An 18,862-nucleotide genomic window follows, 5' to 3' on the forward strand; every position below is an offset into this window, starting at 1 on the left:
TGAGCCATGTCTGCAGGCTCATGTGACTGGTTTTGAGAAGGGCTGGTGCATTCTGGTTAGCCCTGGCCACCCTCCTACTCTGGAACCAATCCTGCTGTCACTGAAGGCCTTGCAGTCAGCTGCACTTGGTGTGGTCCTGGCCCCTCTACCCTTGGCAGCCAAATCTCACACTATGGTGGGGTCTCTCCAACAGCAGAACAGCTGGAGTCTGTCCAAGCTCAGTGGTAGATTCAGGCTCCTTTTTACATGTGAAACTTTTCAAGGTAAAAGTTGAAAATATTTTAACTCTTACACATCAATACAAAGGACAAATGTAAGAATAGCATTAGCAGACCCGCCTTGAAGGATCCATAAGACATTCTCCCAGGAGAAAAAAATAATGCTAAGAAGGGATCGTGGACCCCAGAGAAGAAAGAATGGGAACAAAAATGGTAAGCAAAGAAAGGAGCCAAAGCTCCTGTGGAGGGGAGAGGGAGAAGGGGGTGGGTTCTAAGTTATGTAAGGAACCAGATGACTTAAGACCATCTGACAGTATTCACAAGGGAGTGGGAAAAGCTGCCACTCAAGCAGCACAACCTGATACTAAGTCACTTCAGTGGAAGATGCCAATACAGAGCATGCCAATACAGACTCACCTCTGTGAGTCAGGCCTGGTGCAATCCCAGTACTGCAAGGGCAGAAGTGGGAAGACTGAGTTCATGGCCAGCCTTGGCTACTCTGAGAAATTCTGTTTCAAGGGGGGAAAATTACCAGGTATGGTGCTGCATGTCTTTAATCTCAGCACTCAGGCAGAGCCAGGAAAATTTCTGAGGCTAGCCTGACCTGCACAGTGAATTCCAGGTCAGCAGCGAGAAGGAGGGAGGAGGAAAAGAAGGGAAGGAACGACAGACTAAACATTTCCTGAGGACATATGGACAGTAAACAGAAGACTGAGCGAGTGCTCAACACCATCAGCCAGCAAGGACATGAACACTGAAACCAGCGTCATTCCACAGCAAGGCTGACAGATACACCACCAAAGCCTGGAAAAGGTGCCAGGAACCCAGACCACACAACCTGCTAGAGCTGTCCACAGGCAACACCTGAGCCTCAAAATACCCAGCACACAGCCTCCACCCCATGCCAGCTGGCACCTGAGGGTCATGAAGCTTTCTTCCTGGCCCCCAAACTGCCAACAGCCAGTGTCCTTATGGTACAAACCAGAGTGGAGCACCCATATCCTGCCTACAACACAGCAAAGGGAAGGGACCAACGCAGGACCAACAACAGTGCCAAGCATGTTCTTGAAATGGAAAGGTAGTTCTGAGTCAGAAAACCAGTTAGTGTAATTTTCCACTTAGCAGATAAAGGGAAAACAGCAACTTCACTGCAGAAAGGGCATCTGATTAAACTGCCGAACCATGATTTAAAATTTTAATTAGCAAAATAAGAATAGAAAGACACAGCCAGCCTGTGAGGCTCCCCCAGCGATCCCAGTGGACATGCACCCAGAACCATCTAAAGATGGTCCACCAGTGTTTTCTGGTCAAACATGCAGGTGAGTCTACTGCGCCAACAGCCAAGGAAAAGAAATTAGTGACCTACGAGGAGGGAAGGTGACAACTACACACACGCCACGGCGGCACAGTAAGTCATGACTGACCTGCAAATCCTTAGAAACAAGGTGCAGAATCAGCAGTGTGCACAGATCAACTTTTATATGAAGCTTCTGAAGTAGTGAAAGTCAAGAAAGGAAGCTTGCTTTCTCCCGGGCTGGGAGAGACGGAAGGGAACTACTGCATGGACACTGTGTACAGCTCTGCAAAATGAACCCTTCTGGAGATCTTCACACATATGAACATACATTACACTAAGATGTGCACATTTGGAAATGTTCCAGGTGGCAAATTTTAAAGCACAGAATCTGGAAATAGCATTTCAATATGCTGGCACCGCACAACCCAAACTGCAAAGTGCCAAGGAAGCCATCTCATGAGAGACACATGACCACAAGGTGGATGTCTGCAACATTCCTGAGATATTAAACACCTAAATCAACAAAGCTTATGTGCCAGGTGTGCTTACGTCCCTGGATCCCAGAACTGTGGTGGCACACACATTTAATCGCAACACTCAGGAGGCAGAGAGAGGAGGATCTCTGTGAGCTCCAGGACAGCCAAGGCTATTTTTGTGAGATCCTGTCTCAAAAAAAAAGGGGAAAAAATCTGTTAAAAAAAAAAAAAAAAACAGTAATGCTAAGAAACCAGACTGTTGAAATGGCAGAGGATGGAGCAGTGGAGCAGGAAAGAGCCAGGGGTCATAGATGGGGCAGCGCTAGTTCCATCTGCTGAAACCAACTACTGGCCCTTGAGTGTGGCCTGGGTCCGAAGAACCGAACTCTGAGATTAAATCACCAAATTAAATCACCAACTGCTTTGTATCGAATCTCACAGAAAGATATTGATACAGAACATAAACAATGATTTAAAAGTGGGCTGGAGAGGTGGCTCAGAGGTTAAGAGCACTGGCTGCTCTTCCAGGGGACCTGGGCTCCATTTCTAAGACCCACATGGCAGCTTGCAATCATCTATAATTACAGTTCTAGGGGATCCAAGCCTTTTCTGACCTCCAAGAACATGCTTGTGAGGCCAGCATCTGGAGGCTAAGGCAAGAGGATCATCACCATCAGCCCACCCCATGATCTCATGATGGGCTGAATGCACGGGCTTAATCCCTGCAGGCTCTGTATCAGCACGGTGTTGCAGGACGGGGAAGACAGCACTCCCATGTGGGTCAGTGCAAATGCGACAAGGCAAGAGCAATAGTGTGAGGTCACCAAGGACACGGTCCAGGTCCCCTACAGGGAGAACACCGCTACCGCAGCACTGCCATCAGAGCCCAGTCTGAATGTGCTGGGACCATGAAGAGGAGGCCCTTGCTGCTGAGTGCCAGGGGTGTCTGCAAGCCCTTCCCATGAACACGTGATCGTAGTTCACGCCCTCCACCTGGCCCTGTCTACAGCCCCCTGGGAAGAGTCTTCATGTGGGATTTCTAGATCAGAGCAGCCTGAGGGTGTCTGTGATTGCACTAGGTGAGGTGGCACTGTGGGTGGCGCATTCCCTAGGCAGGGGAGTTCTGAAAGTTCTCAACTGTGTTGGGCACTCACAGGCACGCACTCAAACATTCTCTCTGCACCTGACTGTGCACGTGACAGCTGCCTTGACTTCCTTGTAGTTGTGAGCTATAACCTGAAGTTGTGAGCAAATATAAACCCATTCCCCTAAGTTGCTTCTGTCAGGTGTTTACCACAGCAACAGTGAACAAAACTAAGACATCACACACAGGTCTGAGAAGCAACTCAGAACTGTCACTGAGTAGACAGGTGTCAGCTTCTGACGCTGAAACAAGCAAGATACATGGCTGGAGTGTGAACACACGCTGTCAAAGCATGGCAGCATGTTCACACTGACAGGCACCTCAGGATACTAGGGTGGTGTGTGAACTCACACTGTGACAGCAGGACAGCAAGTGCACACTGGCATGCATGTAAGGACCACCCAGGTGGCTCAGCGGGCAGAGCACTCATGAGCAGGCACGAAGACCTGAGTGTGATCTCCAGCACCCACCTAAAAAAGCCAGGCACGTGACGTGCTCACAGTCCCAGAGCAAGGGTTCAGGAACAGATGACCACATGACATACACGGGCTCAGAGGTGGGGATTTACACGGGCTCAGAGGTGGGGATTTGTACAGGGACACCTCCGATTCAAGGCGTGAGGGCAGAGCCATCTGTGTGCAGACAGATCTGCTTAGCTAAACCACAACTGCACGTTAAAAAGGTACTGCTTTAGTTACGCACACTGACCCTAACCCCGACCTTAACCCTGACTACCTGGAGAGCCAGTCCTCATCAAATACTTGAAGATGGAGACTTGGGCTCAAAATGCTGCAAGGCCAATGAGAAAGTGCACACCACTGATACTGCCCAATACAGGAACTGCATGTCATTACATAACCTGAAGACATTTCATTAAGGGCAAGGACACAGACAATCCGCTCCCTGAATCCCTAGTATTTGCTCAATCAATAGTGGCTAAATGCCTAGAATCCAGCAGGTGAGGGCTGATGCTGAGGGAGGAGGACTGCCACAAGTTTGAGCTACAAAGTCCTCTTGGGGCTGAAGAGACGGCTCAGCAGCTGCAAACAAGCCCAACAATATCACTTTGATCCCTCAGACAGTCACGGTGGAAGGAGAAAAGTGACTTCTATGCATCCCCAAGGCATGTGTGCACCTGTCTCAAGACAAAGTTAAGTGTAAGTTTTCAAAAAGCTCTTGTCCCTCAAAACAAGGACTCAGAACACTCATTACTAAAAGGTAGAAATGATAACCACCTGCCTGCTCCAAGACCTTTAACAATTACACATAACGGTAGGTGGGACCAGCCACATCACTTTGTAACTAGAAAAACATCAGTGCCACACATACAGGCAAGGTTAACTGAGTGGCCTGTGTGCATCACTTTACACCACTAGAGGCTGTACATCCAATGTGGTATTTGGTCCACAGATAACCATGAGATCACAGCCCACTTGTGTGACTTCGGATAAACCGCAGCATTTGCTCTGCGCCGTTTCCTTGTGAGAACAGGCTTCATCTCTTTTGGGCCCCACTCTACCAACTCCCTCCATATCATCTCCTTGTCCTATGAACTGGGGTGTACCACATTTTGTCTTTCTGGCACAGTGGTTTACAGCTGGGCTTGCCCAAGAGGAGGCACCAGCAGAAGTGTGTTGGGGAAAAACATCAGGTCTCAGACCAGGGGGCTCATCAGCTCTCAAGTGCTACATCCATGAGTTTCCCAAGTAACCTAAGGTGCCCTTCACCCCTTCAGACCTGCTGTGGCTAGCTGCAAGCACCAAACCTGCACTCCTGGTTCCCCTGCCCACTCATACACAGTGACCATTTATTGATCTTTGCTCCAATTACTCTGTGTCACCTATGCCTGCTAGCACACAGGATTATAAAGGAATTATCACTAACAGATCACTAACAGATCACTACTATGTACCAGGCACTGGGGTCACAATTACTATGACAACTAAATTATGAAAGAGTCATGTGTTATGATTATGATAATCACATTTTGCAGGAATTATGATTCCTAATCTACAGTAAAAGCGGTTAAAAAAAATTCACTCAAGGACACACAAGTAGAAGAGCTATTACAGACTTCCAAAAGGAGGATGGCTCAGCAGTTAGGAACACTAGCTGCTCTTCCAGAGAACCAGGTTTGAGAACCACCAGGCTGTTGCAGTTCCGGGAGACCCGATGCCCTCTTCTGGCCTCTGCTCAGACACACATGCGAGCAAAACACTCGCACAGGTAGGATAAAAATAAGTGTGGGGTAGGGAGGCCTGGGTATGGTGGCCCTCGTCTAGCTGGGGCGGCAGAGGAAGACAGATCTCTGTGAGCTACAGGCCAACCTGGTCTACACAGTGAGACCCTGTCTCAAGCCCCGCCCCGCCCCGCCCCCACAAGATTTCGGGCTTTAGCCGTCGACACAGAAGCTTCAACCTCTGCCTTTCTGTCACAGTCGCGGCCGTTTTTCCCTCCAACACCACATTTGACCATTATTAGTATCCGTTAAGGAAAACAAATTCTCTTCCGGTTGTCATTTAAGAGTGGCAGTCCTGGGCCGGAGAGATTGTTTAGCAGGCAAAGGCGCTTACTGCCACACCTGATGGCCAGAGTTCAACGCCCGGAACACACATGGTAAAAGACAGTAGTGTGGGCGCATACATACAAACACAAATTTAAAAAGTAAAGAGAGTACAGGCCCTAGATTCAACTTAAAAGGATAACCAATTCAGTGAAGTGTTACCTTGGGCAAGAGGCCACTCCACGGGCCTCAGTTTCCCTCAGTGAAACCGGCCTAACACCACTTCCCCAGCCGTGGGGAGAATTCCATGAAACACTACATTAGCAAAGCTCTGGGCACGCACCGCGCCCGGAATGCGGGGAGACACGGTGACCGACGGCGCGCTGGCGACCTCAGCGGTCTCAATAGGACCGAGGGGGCGGGGCGGGCCTGGGACCCGAGGGAAGGAGCCCGCTGCCCACCCCGACCCACCTGCTCCTCCAGCCGCTCGATCTCCAGCTGGTTCTTCTCCTCCTCCTCGTCGTACTCCCATTCGTCCTCCCCGGGGGAGCTCTCAGCGGAGGAAGCCATGGCGTCCTCCTCATCCCCGTCGCTCTCGCTCACGCCTTCCTGATGCAGCTCCCACCCTGGGCCCTTGGTCTTGGCCGCGTCCGCGGCCACAGCGCGGGACGGCACCTTCCTCCCCACACTGGCTGCCTTCGCCTCATCCTCCTCTCCCTCGGCCTCGGGCCCGGCCTGGGGCTCAACCTCCGGCTCGGACGCCGAGGATGCGGCCGCCGTCGCCATCTTGCGGAGCTTGCGACTCTCGGGTCTTCCCTCTCCCGCCGAAGCCGGGCGAGCATCGGGCTGTCCGTGGCGTCCGCCTGATCAAAACTCCACTGAGTCACCACCAGAAGCGGCACGGAGGGCCTCAGAAGGAAAAAAAAAAGTAGAATACCCGCCGCTGATATTCTCTTTAAACTCCTCAAAAGGCCACTGTCAGAAAGAAAAGGCCCATCGGCGTAAGGCGTGTTCCGTTACAACCTTGGACAGGAGTTGGGTCTTTGAACCGGAAGTTGTGTCATAGCGGAAGTCACGTGTGCGCGATGTCTGTAGGTGCGGCTGCGGCGCCATCTTGAGAAGGTCAAAGTCATTCTTGGCCTAAACGCCTTCTACAGGGCTCAGTCCGCTCTAGTGCGTGGTCGTTTCCCAGCAGCCGAGCCTCGGGTGAAGACAAAACTCCAGTTCTTCGGCGATCGAATATGAGAAGAGCCTCTCTCCCGAAGAACAAAGCTCCCTTCCCTTTTTTAACCGTCCCTAAGCACGTGAATGTTGTGACCTCACAGCCAGCGTTACTAATTAGAATGTGGTTTAGGAGTGCCGTGCGTTGTCCTACGTCGAGGCGTGCTGTTTCCTTTCTGTACGTCTCGTTCCTGAGGTAGGAAAGCATCGGCGTTTCTCTGCCCACTGTCTTTCTCCTTCACTCACAAGGTTAAAGAGGCGGGAATCGAGTCGGCTTTGCTCTCCTCGGGACCCCCGGGATTCTGACACCTAGTGTACACTCAACATGCACTTGCTCCATAGAGGAAACGGCTGAATTAGGAAGGAGGAGGGACCCTACAAGCACAGCGAGGAGTCTCACAGGGACTTAAGCTAGTTCGAATCCCGAATACGCCCGAGCACCCACACCCATCGCGGCACCCCGACCAACGTCCCCTCCGCTTCAGACCTTCCCGCTCTGAGCCTCGACCCCGCCCCCGGGCGTGGTCAAAGAGACCGGCCAAATCGCGAGCGCGCGCTGGGAAGGGGAGCGCGTGGGCGCAAGGCTGCGGTGACGTCAGGCGAGCGCGACCTTCCTTCGGCGTCGCAGAGGTCGACGCGGGTGCAAGCCGGCAAGATGGCGGCGGCTGGAGCGGGCCGTCTGAGGCGGGCGGCGTCCGCGCTGCTGCTCCGGAGCCCGCGCCTGCCCGCCCGGGAGCTGTCGGCTCCAGCCCGGCTCTACCACAAGAAGGTATGGGCGGGCGAGGGGGTGCGCGAACCATCGAGGGGACCTGCAGCCGTTGCACAGATAACCACCACCAAGGACCCCGCGGCAACCCCAGCCCCGCTGTGGCCGCCACTTGGAGTGTCCCAACTCTGACAACCCAAAAGGGAGGGTCCTGGTATGTCATGCCGGGGGTCAAGGGACAGCACACACACACATTCCTGAGTACACTCTGCAGCACCAGCTAGGCCGTTGCACTTGCCTAGTTGGCCTTTGAGCAAGTCACTGGCCCTCGCCTAACCTTTTCTCTCATATCTGAAAGGGGTCTTCGGCTGGAGCCCTCGATCCAAGAAATAGAAACCACTTATGACGATTTATTATTTTAGGAGCTGATGGTCCCGAGGCGAGCCAAGCACCTAACCAACATAAAACTTCGGTTCTTGGTTTATTTACAGGGAGCAGAAAGTATAGAAGGGTAGTTTGCGGGCCCCTGCGTTCTAGGGACGTAAAGTACTCTTGACTTGAGACTCACTTGGAAAAACAAAAGACTACCACAGCTGAACAAGACACCGAAAGTCCGGTTAGATGTTGTGTTGTGGGGCCTCAGGCCTCAAAATCTGCAGATGATTGTGCCTCCTGTTAACTAGCAAAACATAAAAAAAAAAAAAAAAAAAAAAAAACAGAAAAACAACAACAAAACCCTCGAGGTTATTAAATGTTAGTGTGGCCCTGACATTAATAGCTGTTTGTTCTGTTCTGGCTCTTGTGCTTTTGTCCAAGGCCTTCAAACTCCGAAAAGGAAGCGTGTTTTGTTGACATTACTAGCTACAGGAACGTGGACGGGCTGGCAGTCTTATGGCACCAGGGGGCGCTCCTGCACCAGGGTGACGCTGTGTTGATGTTTACGTTCACAAATGACTCATTCCCCAAACTCCGCTAATCTCTGACAGTCACCTTGAAACTTCTGAGGAAATCTTCCATTTGCAGCCAGTTTTATTCCTGGGGTTTTTAAATGCACATTTCTCTTATGAAAGTGATTTTTGTTGGGAAAAACAGAAGTGGTGTGTGAGCCCAAATCTAGTAACAGTTTGTAAGTCAAGTGGTTGGTTGTGTTTGAAAACCCTTTGAAACCAAGATGTGGCTGAGTTTTTGCCAATATCTCGGACACTATCTCCAAAAGGAAGATCATCGGGAAGGAGATGAAAAGAATTTGGCTCACATGTTCTCTCCTCTCCTCTGAAGAAGGGAAATAAGCAAAGCCATCATGATTTCTGTTACTCTGTCATTTCAGGTTGTGGATCATTATGAGAATCCCAGGAATGTGGGGTCCCTCGACAAGACATCTAAAAATGTTGGAACCGGATTGGTGGGTGCTCCGGCATGTGGTGACGTCATGAAGTTGCAGGTACCAGCTGAATGATAGAGATCACCACCTGTACCTGTCTTGTCTGCCTTTTCCTGTGAGGTGGGATGAGTGGCTGTCATGGATGGTGAGGGTGGAGACTCAGGTCTTATTCTGAGACAGATAACCTCATTTTCCCCTTCACTACATCAGCATAGATCCTGCTTTCCATGAAGTGAAAGGCTTTGTGAATGTTACTGACCAAATGAAGACTTCCAAGGAACTCTCCACAAAAAGGAAGGACCGTGGAGGTTGTGGGCTGTAACTCAGTAAGCCATAGCTTTAGCTGTTTCCTTAATGGCAAGTAAGAAGGAGCCATTGATCTATCAGTGCCCAATGGAATGGGGTCAGTAGAGACCTTGATTGAAGGCTCTTCCAGGGACTAAGGAGGCTGATAGTAGCAGCAGCTGTAAATAGACTTCTGCAAATAGGAATTCATATACAGCAGGCTAGGGCTGAAAACAGAACCAGGTGGGATCAAAGGCACCCTGCTCCTCTCCAGCTGGCCTGTGTGGACTGCCAGTTTCACTGTCTGTCCTTGAGCACTTGAAAACAAAACACAGTGATGGACATCATAGCGTCTGGTGTGGACAGCAAGCCAAGGCTCGTGGGCAGTGCCCATTGTGGGCCTCCACAAGCTAGGATCTTGGATTCCAGGCGTCAGGGTGTGGAATCACCTCTTAGCTCCTGTTTCTTTTGCAGATCCAGGTGGACGAAAAGGGGAAGATTGTGGATGCCAGATTTAAAACATTTGGCTGTGGCTCTGCCATTGCCTCCAGCTCCTTAGCCACGGAATGGGTGAAGGGGAAAACGGTAAGAGTGGTCACAAACTGCATAGAAGTACTTAATCCCAGCACTCAGAAGGCAGAGGCACAAGGATCTCTGTTGAGTTCTAGGCCAGCATGGTATACATAATGAGACCTGTCTCAAAATTGTAGAATTAAATCAGAGTTCCCGGCAACCCTGGCTCTGGGAGAATCCAGCCATAAGTCACAAAGCAAAAAGCAGGAAGATGAAGATGGCAAGTTCAAAGCCAGCCTAGAGCACCAAGCAGAAACTTGCACACACACACACACACACACACACACAAGTCATTTTTCTAAAGTTTAATTTCTCTTTCTACCCAAGTACTGGTTATATTGTGAGTTACGGGCCTTTTTGTTAATTATTGTTACTATTGGTTGTCAGTCAAATAGAAGAGGATCATTACCAGTCCCCCCAATAGCAGAACTGAAAGAAAATCTTGGGTTGTCCCTTATGTCTCTAAGGTCACTGAGGTTTCCTGGGAGTTGCTGTGTTGTGGTTACTGTTTATTTCCTCCAACCTACTGCTTAAAGGAGTCCAGAAAGACACACACATATTGGTAAAAGTAGCTTGTGTAGAAAGGGATTTAGAAGTCAAAATCCCCACAAGGGTGAGAGCCGAGTAAGCAGTATCCAGGTGGTTGGCCAGGGCCCCTTGAGCGAGATCAGGAAAGGATTGTGGCATTCTCTACCCGAGCTCTCCCCAGCAGCTACAGCAGAGGGTCTGAAGAGCTGAGGCTGCTAAGACCCAGCTGCTGAGAAACCACCCACACCAGCCTAGTAGGCAGCACATGGCACACAGGCCTGTAATCCCAGCTCTTAGGAGGAAGGGACAGGAGGACTGGTCCTCCTCAGCTTCCCAGCCATTTAAAGACTACCCAGACCACATGAGATTTTGTCTTAAGGCAGTGTGCTCACCCTTTGCACCCTCAGAGGACCCAGTTCAGGAAGCTCAGTCATGGATTGGCATGCTTGCATTGCCAGCCAGCATTCTAGCAGAGCCTTTTGCTAGCCTCATGCCACCTGCTCCAGGCATTCTGGCTCTAGAGCTCCTGGAGGCCCAGGCCTGCTTGTCCTGAAAGAAAATGGCTCAAAGGAAATTAGTTAAAAACCAGCCTCAGGAAAAGGGAAGTGGAACTGGACACATGCTCTCTGGACCTGACAGTTAGAGGGCTCTGAGCCATGATCAGGAAGCCTCCTATCTGAGGGAGGCTGGCTTTCCTTAATGTGCAGGCCATGCCTCTCTGGCCCTCGTCATCTCTCAGAGCCCTGAGACCCCAGGCATCCTTAGGCAGAGGCTGCACAGTAGCCTAGGCAGTGCCTGCCTTCAGTGCACAGGGTATCTTAATCTTGTTCACTCAGCCAGGCAGCATGAATGTGCGCCACCCCCTGGAGAGCCCTTGGTACACAGTGGCAGTCCTGCCCAAGAAGTGCTTTGACTTACTAAGCAGAAGTTACCCCTGACAGCCTGTCGGGAGGTGTGTTGGCCTTCCCTTTTCACTGCCTACCTTAGCATGACAACGTTCACTAAAACTGCCCCTTTTTTCCCCTTCACCTCAGGTGGAAGAAGCCTTGACCATCAAAAACACAGACATCGCCAAAGAGCTCTGCCTTCCACCCGTGAAACTGCACTGCTCCAGTGAGTGTCCCGCATGCCAGGCAGCTTGGTAGTCATGAACTCCCTGTCAGGAGCCCAGTCTGAGACCCCAGAGAACATCGGCCATGTTAACCTTTGGGAAGTTGGAGTCTGTGTTCTCACAGCCCAGAGCTCTAGGAAGGCAGGCTCAGAGGTCTTGTGCCTTGGAGCCACAGTGAACACCCAGAAACATTCCAGCAGGAGCCCCTCAGAGATGAGGACATGAGGCTTGGGGAAAGGCAGTAGGAGGGCCAGAGGTAAGCCAGGGTCTCTGTTCAGAATCTGCGCTGTTCCTACCACACCGGCAGGACAGCTGGCGGGAGACAGCTTTTCCACACCCTGTCCACTGCACTTTCTGAACCCCACTCTCTGTGCTATCTCAGTCCGTCTGCAAGGCCTGAGGCCACTGTGTAATACCCACTGCACTGCCCTGTGAGAGAGAGTCCCTGCACCTCAGAGCTTGCATTCAGATCTGATGCCTCCCCAGAGAGCAGGAAGGAGGGTGTCACCCTAACACACTACTGAGGCTTTCTGCCACTCTCAGCTTCTATTCCCCATAGCCTCACTGTCGGTACTCACCCTCAGCAACAGCCTTTCAGTGTGGGGCTGCAGGAGGACGTGTACAGAACAGCTGCCATGAGCAGCTCCCCTTGGCACCTGCAACCGCCAGCCACACCTGATCCCTGTAGTGTCTTTGCTGGGTGATAGGTGCTTTCTGCAAATGCCCTCACTGCCCCAGCCAGGAAGGCATGGCTGTCCCAGTCTGTGTGCCCAGCTTGGGCACTCTTGGGCCTTCCCAGCTCTAGCCCCCTCCAGCTAAAAAGATTCTCTTTCTTAAGACCACTCTCAGGCCAGGGAGGCAACTTAGGGGCAAAGCTTGCCACCAAGCCTCTAAACCCACTCCCCAGAGTTGTCCTTTGACCACCATATATGCCAGGGCACATGCACCCACTCATTTACATATACAAACACATACATACATATTCTAAGTAGATACGTATTTACAAAAATGTACAAATATGCAGTGTGGTGTGTATGTAAGTGTGTAAAGTGTGATAAAGACCACCTCTCCAGTATCTAGAAATTGAAGCTATCCACCCTTCCATGCCTTCCAGTGCTGGCAGAAGATGCCATCAAGGCTGCCCTGGCTGATTACAAACTGAAACAAGAGTCTAAGACGGAAGAGCCAGAGAAGCAGTGAACCCTTAAGAAGCTCCAGCTGGTCACAGCAGCCACTTCCTGCCTCCCTAGCACATCCAAGAAGCTATGAGAAACGCACACTATTTGCCATTTGCACTGTGGCTCTGATGCAAGCAAAACACCATTGATTCCACCTAATCCCACGTTCCTTTCAGCTTGCTTGTGTCCGTAGTGCAATTAATGTCTTGATTTATTTTGTGGCCTGGGACTGAAATCAGCACCGAAGTCTTAAGCTTTGGAGAGTGACAGCGAGTTGTCCCTAACCTGTGGGAAAGAATGCCAGCAGAATGCCTTGTTCTGGTTATTTGATAGAATTTATTACTGTATATTTAACAGATCTGCATATATATTAATAATAAGAGAATGTAAGACGATTTTCTCTAGTGAGCCTGTCTCTTGATTCACCCCTAGTACAGCCCAGAGCCCCTTTGGGGTCCCCAAAGGCCAGGCAGCGATGGGTGACACCGCACACCAGGCGCAAGAGCCACTTAGGTGCTTTTGAAAGGTAGAGGGAATGGCCGTGCTCTTCACTGCTCTGTGTGAAATGCGGTCGCTTCAGGGTTCCTGCAGTTATTCCACTGCTCTGTGAAAGTCAGAAACTAACCCAAGAGGCTGGCTGAGGCGCCTAACTGGGCCAAGCAGGAAAAGAGCCTCAGGATGAGATTAAACTGTTGCACTCAAGGCCAGGGCTCCAGCCTCATTCTGGCCTCGCAGGCTTTATGTGGTGGACAGTGAGCTAAAGCAGAATGAGGGAACTCAGTTCTCTGCCCAGTGAGAGCTTGCCTCCCTCACGTTTCACTGGACCGAGTACATGAACTAGGCCTCAGTTTGTTAAATACGGGCGTCTCACTGCTCGTGGTGGCACCTGCCTGGAAACCCAGCACTTGACAGGATGAGGAGGGCAGCCTGGGCTACCTTGACCCTGTCTGCAAACACTCCCTGACTTGGGCGTGGGTAGCAGCTGCTCCTGCCTTGAGCTGCCCAGTTGTGTGAACTTCAAAAACAAGCTTTTTTTTCTGGGTGGCTTTTTTTGTCCAGGCATACACAGGCTGACTCTTAAATCATCCTTTATTTTAAAACATTCTGGGTTCTGGTGAAGGGCTCCAAACTTCAAAAGCCACTTTCTTTACTGTCTGGAGACCGCAGGCCAGAGCCCATCAGAATCTCAAATTAGCCCCTGGAGGAGCCATGTCAAATTGTCCTGCAGGGCGTGTCAAGCTGGGTAATTCAGCCACGGTTCCCCACCCCTATTTGTGATTTTAAAATGAGACACTTTGGTCCCAGTTGACATCTGAATTCCACACATCAGAAGTCCACTCGGCCTAACCCTGAGAATGTGTGCAGCCCACACAGTTCCAATTCTGTAACTTCCTATAAACCTACTCTGCAGGCAGGCTGCCTTTGGGCCACAGCAGTGCTGTGTACCCCTCGCAGAGCCGAAGTAAGGGGGCTTGCCACTCTCACCGTGTGTGTCTCAGAACTCGGAAGTAACTCTTCCATGCAATAGCTGCTCTTTTTGGTGGGGTTTGGTTTTTATATTTTGTTTTTGCCTCATGCTCAAGATCTTCCCTCCTCAGCGTCCTAAGTGTGATTACAGGCATGGGTCACATGATAGGTTTCGAAAGACAAGGTGAATCACACAGGCACCTTGAATTTTCCAGTCCTTTGCTGGCTGCACCTTTGAACACATCAGCTGGCCTGGGCTGAGCTGCCCAAGCCTGTGCCCTGCCCTTCCTAATGGATCACTGTGGCTCTGTCAGAGCCTTCACCTTGAACCCCTCATGAAGAAGCACTCACCCTCACTTGTGAGGACTCTGTCAGCCAGGGCATAGCCATTGTATGGCTGACCCTTCAGCCCCTCTACACACGGGGCACTGCAGCTAGGAGCTCAGAGAAAAATCTGAAGTGCTGGGAATTTAATAACAAAAAGGTGAAGGTCCTAGGTCAAGGCCCCTCCAGTCAGGAGTCAGCCCAGGCACAGGACCTCAGCTGTTAAACTCCCATGAACACTGGCATCATTCACTCTTGCCACCATTGCTCATAGCAACCGCCATTCCCATGACAAACCATTGCGAGTTCACCCTTCAGGAGAGTGTGGTCTCAAAGTTTCCAGCCTTGGGTAGTGCTGGCCTGGAGCTACATGGTACTCCACAGTGCTGCACAGTGTCCCAGCACTACACGGTGATTCAGTGCATTACTGCACAGCACGCAGATCCTCCTCCTGGTGACAGCCACGCCGCAACACACCGGTAACTTCTGTCACTCGGAGCTTGATGGCCAAGTTTGCTCCACCCCAGTTGCCCTGCCACTGACCTGAATACCACCCCACCCCCACCCCCACCCCCACCCCCACCCCCACCCAGCTGTCTTTGGAAAGTCTTCTAGTCACCTCCACCCCTGGCCTCACTTCATGGAAACCTAACTCCTGAGAGTCTCCAAGGGGAGAAACACCCTTACTGCCCTGGAGCTGCTGATGCAGAGAGGTTTCTGGACCCTCCCATGCTGCCCCGTGGCCTCCGACAGAGGGGTCACAGGAAGCTCAAGTGAGGAAAATGGGCTGGACCACACTCTGCCCAAGCACACGCTACAGTCTGCTGCCCCACAGCCTGTGAGTGTGACATGGGACTTTAACAGCTTCAGAAGAAAATCCCAACGCCTGGGTTCTGAGCCTAACTATGTCATGATCTGTCAACGACAGACACGTAGGCATATGCCCCCGTCCCTCACTGGGAGACTGGGGCAATATCAACTCCTAAGATAAAATTGTGACGGTGAATTTCCACACAAAACAGAAGATTCCATAGCACCAGGCATCTGGCAGGCACCGGTATTAAGTACCGTCAGCACGTCACAGTACCAGCATCGCCAGCACCATCAATGCCACTATGGCTGGCATCCTCACTGAGGGACTGTGAATTTGTTTCCCCACATCCAGTGCCTCCTGCGTACCCTGACCTCCAAAGCAACTGTCTCTGCAGACAGCCTTGGTGCAGCAGTTACGGTTAAGAGCCATACAAATGTGAGCCTAATGCAGCAGGGCTTACCAGAAAGGCAGGTGAGGACGCTGTGGCACTCTATGCTCCAGGGAAGAGTCAGCAACTGAACCAGCCGGAACCTGAACCCTGGGCTCCGCCACCTCTAGGACTACGAGAAAATAAAATTCTGTTATGAAAGTACATAGTCTGGTTCTTTGTTATGACAGGCCAAACGCTAATACAACTACCACCATCACCATCACCGCTGTCTTAGTTAGGGTCGTGTGATAAACACGGTGACCAAAAGCAACTTGGGAAGCAACTTGTATTTGAGCTTACACTTCCAGGTCGCACTCCATCACTGGGGAAGTCAGAGCAGGAACTCAAGCAGGACAGGAACCTGGAGGCAGGAACTCGAACAGAGACCATGGAGGGTGCTGCTTACTGGCTTGCTCCTCTGGATTTTCTCGGCCTGCTTTTCTTTAATATCCAGGACCACCAGCTCAGGGTTGACACTACCCATAATGGGCTGGACCTTTCCATGCCAATCACCAATTAAGGAAATGCCCCACAGGCTTGCCTGCACACTGCTCCTTTATTTTATTTTATTTTATTTATTTTTGAGACAGGGTATCACCATGTAGCCCTGGCTATCATGGAACTTGAAATGTAGATCAGGCTGGCCTCAAACCCACAAGAGATCCCTCTGCCTCCTGAGTGCCGGGACTACATCGTACAGCCCAATCTTATGGAGGCATTTTCTCAATTGTGGATCCCCCTTCTCAGATAACTGTAGCTTGTGTCAAGTTGCCCACCCCCCAAAAAAACTATCCATTCCATTCCCATATTCATCCCCATCATCACCATCATCACCACCATCATCACAGACCCATTCTCCCCAGAAAGCTGACTCTTCGATGAATGCCACAAGCTGCGTGTTCGCTTACCACTACTCCTGGGCTCATCCGCCACTGTCCCCCTCTGTGGACATGGAGTAAGAATGCATAACTGGACAGAGAGGAGAGATAGGCATGGCATAGCTCCACCAAGGCCTCAGTCCCCTCCTGCCCGAGGCAGGGTGCCCTAGGCCTGATATCCCTCCATGCTGTCCTGCATCAGGACCTATGTCTCCAACAGCTCCTACACCCTCCACACTGCTGGCTTCCTCCTTTCCCCTGGGAGAGTTCTAGTTTGCACTCAGAGGCAATAAGACGCTGATGGCTCAGCCACTGGAATCCCAAGCATCCTCCATGCTTGCTGTCCAGGGGCAGAGGGCTTGCTGAGACCAGCTCGCACTGCCCCGCTAGCCCTTCAGCTCTAGGATCCTGCTGCCTTTCCCACAATGGCAGGGTCCCCGGAGAGCATTCCCCATCAGGGCAGTGTTCATCCACTTCAGCCCCAAAGGCTCCAGACAGCCCAGCTCAGCTTCCAGCCTCGGGCTCTCAGCCTCCTCCCACATTTCCCCAGTCTTCAGGCGAGCCTAGTGGAGGCCAGTGTGCCAGTGTGGCTATCTTTCTGTGGTCCAGCTAGCTAAGCTGAGGGTGCCTAGGGAGAGCCTATGCTGTGTGAGAGCTACCATGGCTGCACGTACTCAGCTCGTCTGGATGATGCTACAGGAGTGGTTGTAGCGCTGTGAGGGCTCACGGAATGTGCCCAGCACCAGAGTACACCACAGTTGCTTACTAAATGCTCATTCCTCCACAGGACGATACCCTATCACATTGCAAGGAAGGAATCAGGACTCATGCACTTCAGCCTTTCATGAAGCCTTCTCTCTCTCTCTCTCTTTCTCTCTCTCTCATTGCTTGTTACACTGGGCTTGCCTCAGGATCTTTGTGCCTGCTGTCCCCAGTGCCAGGAGCCATCTTCCCTAGAGCTCCCCAAGACTACTGCCCCCTCAAATAGATCTCACCTAAATGGCACCTGAATGCCACCCTCCAGACCAGCTCCCAGTGGCCACAACTAGGGTGACACCGGCCTGGTCACTACACCATCACACTCACTCTAGAGCTTTCTTGCTTAGAGAAGTCACCTCTGAGGTATTGCTGACACCAGCACAGGCCCACTCTATCACCTTCCTCCAGAATCCCCTCCTTCTGTCCACAGTCAAGGGCCTGGGAAAGCCAGGAGAGCAGCTTGTCCCTAACTCCTGGGCAACTTTCTCTGCTGGCTTGCAGTTGCTCTGCCTATAAAATGAGGTAGTTGGATCCCATGAACCATATTCCCTTCCAGCTCAAACAAAAAGATTCCACGGACTCGGAAAACTCCTCATTTTAGCCAATAACCAGAGCAGGCCAGCGCATGATTCATCTACTGTCTCTGCCTAGAACAACCCCTCCTCCCTTCACCCCAACCTCACAAGCATTTCTCTCAGAGCCCAGACATAAGGGGGAGGGGAGGGGAGCAGAATGCAGGGCATCAAGATCCCCTCCTGCCTGTCTGCCACTGGCATTTTTACCCAGCCTCAGAATGTCTCAAGCTCTGTCTGGAACAACTCAGGGGAAGTCCAGTCCTCCTGGGATCCCACCAGCCGGAGGAAACAGCAGCAGAAGTGAACAGGAGAAAGCGCTGAGCCAGCAGGCGTGTGGGGGCTGCCGTCCCCGAGATGGCTCTGACTGCCAGCCCAGCTCGCAGCTCTGCCGGGTCAGCACTTCAGGAAGACACCAGGCAAGACAGCAGGAGCAGGGTGCGTGCTCACAAAGCCTGCTCTTTCAGCTTGCTGAGGACCTGTCCACCCAGCCTCCCATGGTGAGGGAAAGCTGTATTCCAGCAGAGACTGGAAAAGCATTTGCTAAACTTCAGTGGCTGTCCTGGCTGGTTTTATGTTGGCTTGACACAAGCTAGAGTCACTGGAAAGGAGGGAACCTCATTTGAGAAAACGTCTCCATAAAATCTGACTGTAAGACACTTTCCTAATTAGTGATCGATGGGGAGGGCCAAGCCCACCCATGATGGGTGGGGCCATTCCTGGGCTGGTGGTCCTGAGTTCTATGAGGAAGCAAAATGAGCAAGCCATGAAAGCAAGCCAGTGAGCAGCACCCCTCCACGGCCTCTGCATCAGCTCCTGCCTCCAGGTTCCTGCCCTGCTTGAGTTCCTGTCCTGACCTCCTTAGATGATGGACAGTGATGTGGAAGTGTGAGCAAATAAACCCTTTCCTCCCCAGGCTTATGGCCATGGTGTCTCCTCACAGCAACAGTGACCTAACTGAGACAGTGACCATTGGACATGAAATCTTAGCACTCTA

General features: G+C 51.5%; 2 protein-coding genes across 2 annotated transcripts in view; one reads left to right on the plus strand and one right to left on the minus strand.

Annotated features, from left to right (window-relative positions):
- Sart3 (spliceosome associated factor 3, U4/U6 recycling protein) overlaps positions 1–6,453 on the minus strand; it is a 29,249-nt gene extending 22,796 nt beyond the window's left edge. Inside the window, exon 1 of the mRNA XM_055606101.1 lies at positions 6,110–6,453. Within this exon, the coding sequence (XP_055462076.1) occupies positions 6,110–6,424 (315 nt within the window). The 5' untranslated portion in view covers positions 6,425–6,453. The remainder of the gene's footprint in view (positions 1–6,109) is intronic.
- A 1,044-nt stretch (positions 6,454–7,497) lies between these two features.
- Iscu (iron-sulfur cluster assembly enzyme) lies at positions 7,498–13,016 on the plus strand. The gene is made up of 5 exons (XM_055606406.1): positions 7,498–7,628; positions 8,893–9,006; positions 9,706–9,816; positions 11,367–11,445; positions 12,558–13,016. The coding sequence occupies exons 1-5, from the start codon at positions 7,515–7,517 to the stop codon at positions 12,641–12,643; spliced, it is 504 nt and encodes a 167-aa protein (XP_055462381.1). The 5' UTR covers positions 7,498–7,514; the 3' UTR covers positions 12,644–13,016.
- Positions 13,017–18,862: the final 5,846 nt, after the last annotated feature.

The sequence above is a fragment of the Psammomys obesus genome, unplaced genomic scaffold (assembly GCF_907164565.1).
Source record: "Psammomys obesus unplaced genomic scaffold, mPsaObe1.curated_primary_1811, whole genome shotgun sequence".
NCBI lineage: Eukaryota > Metazoa > Chordata > Mammalia > Rodentia > Muridae > Psammomys > Psammomys obesus.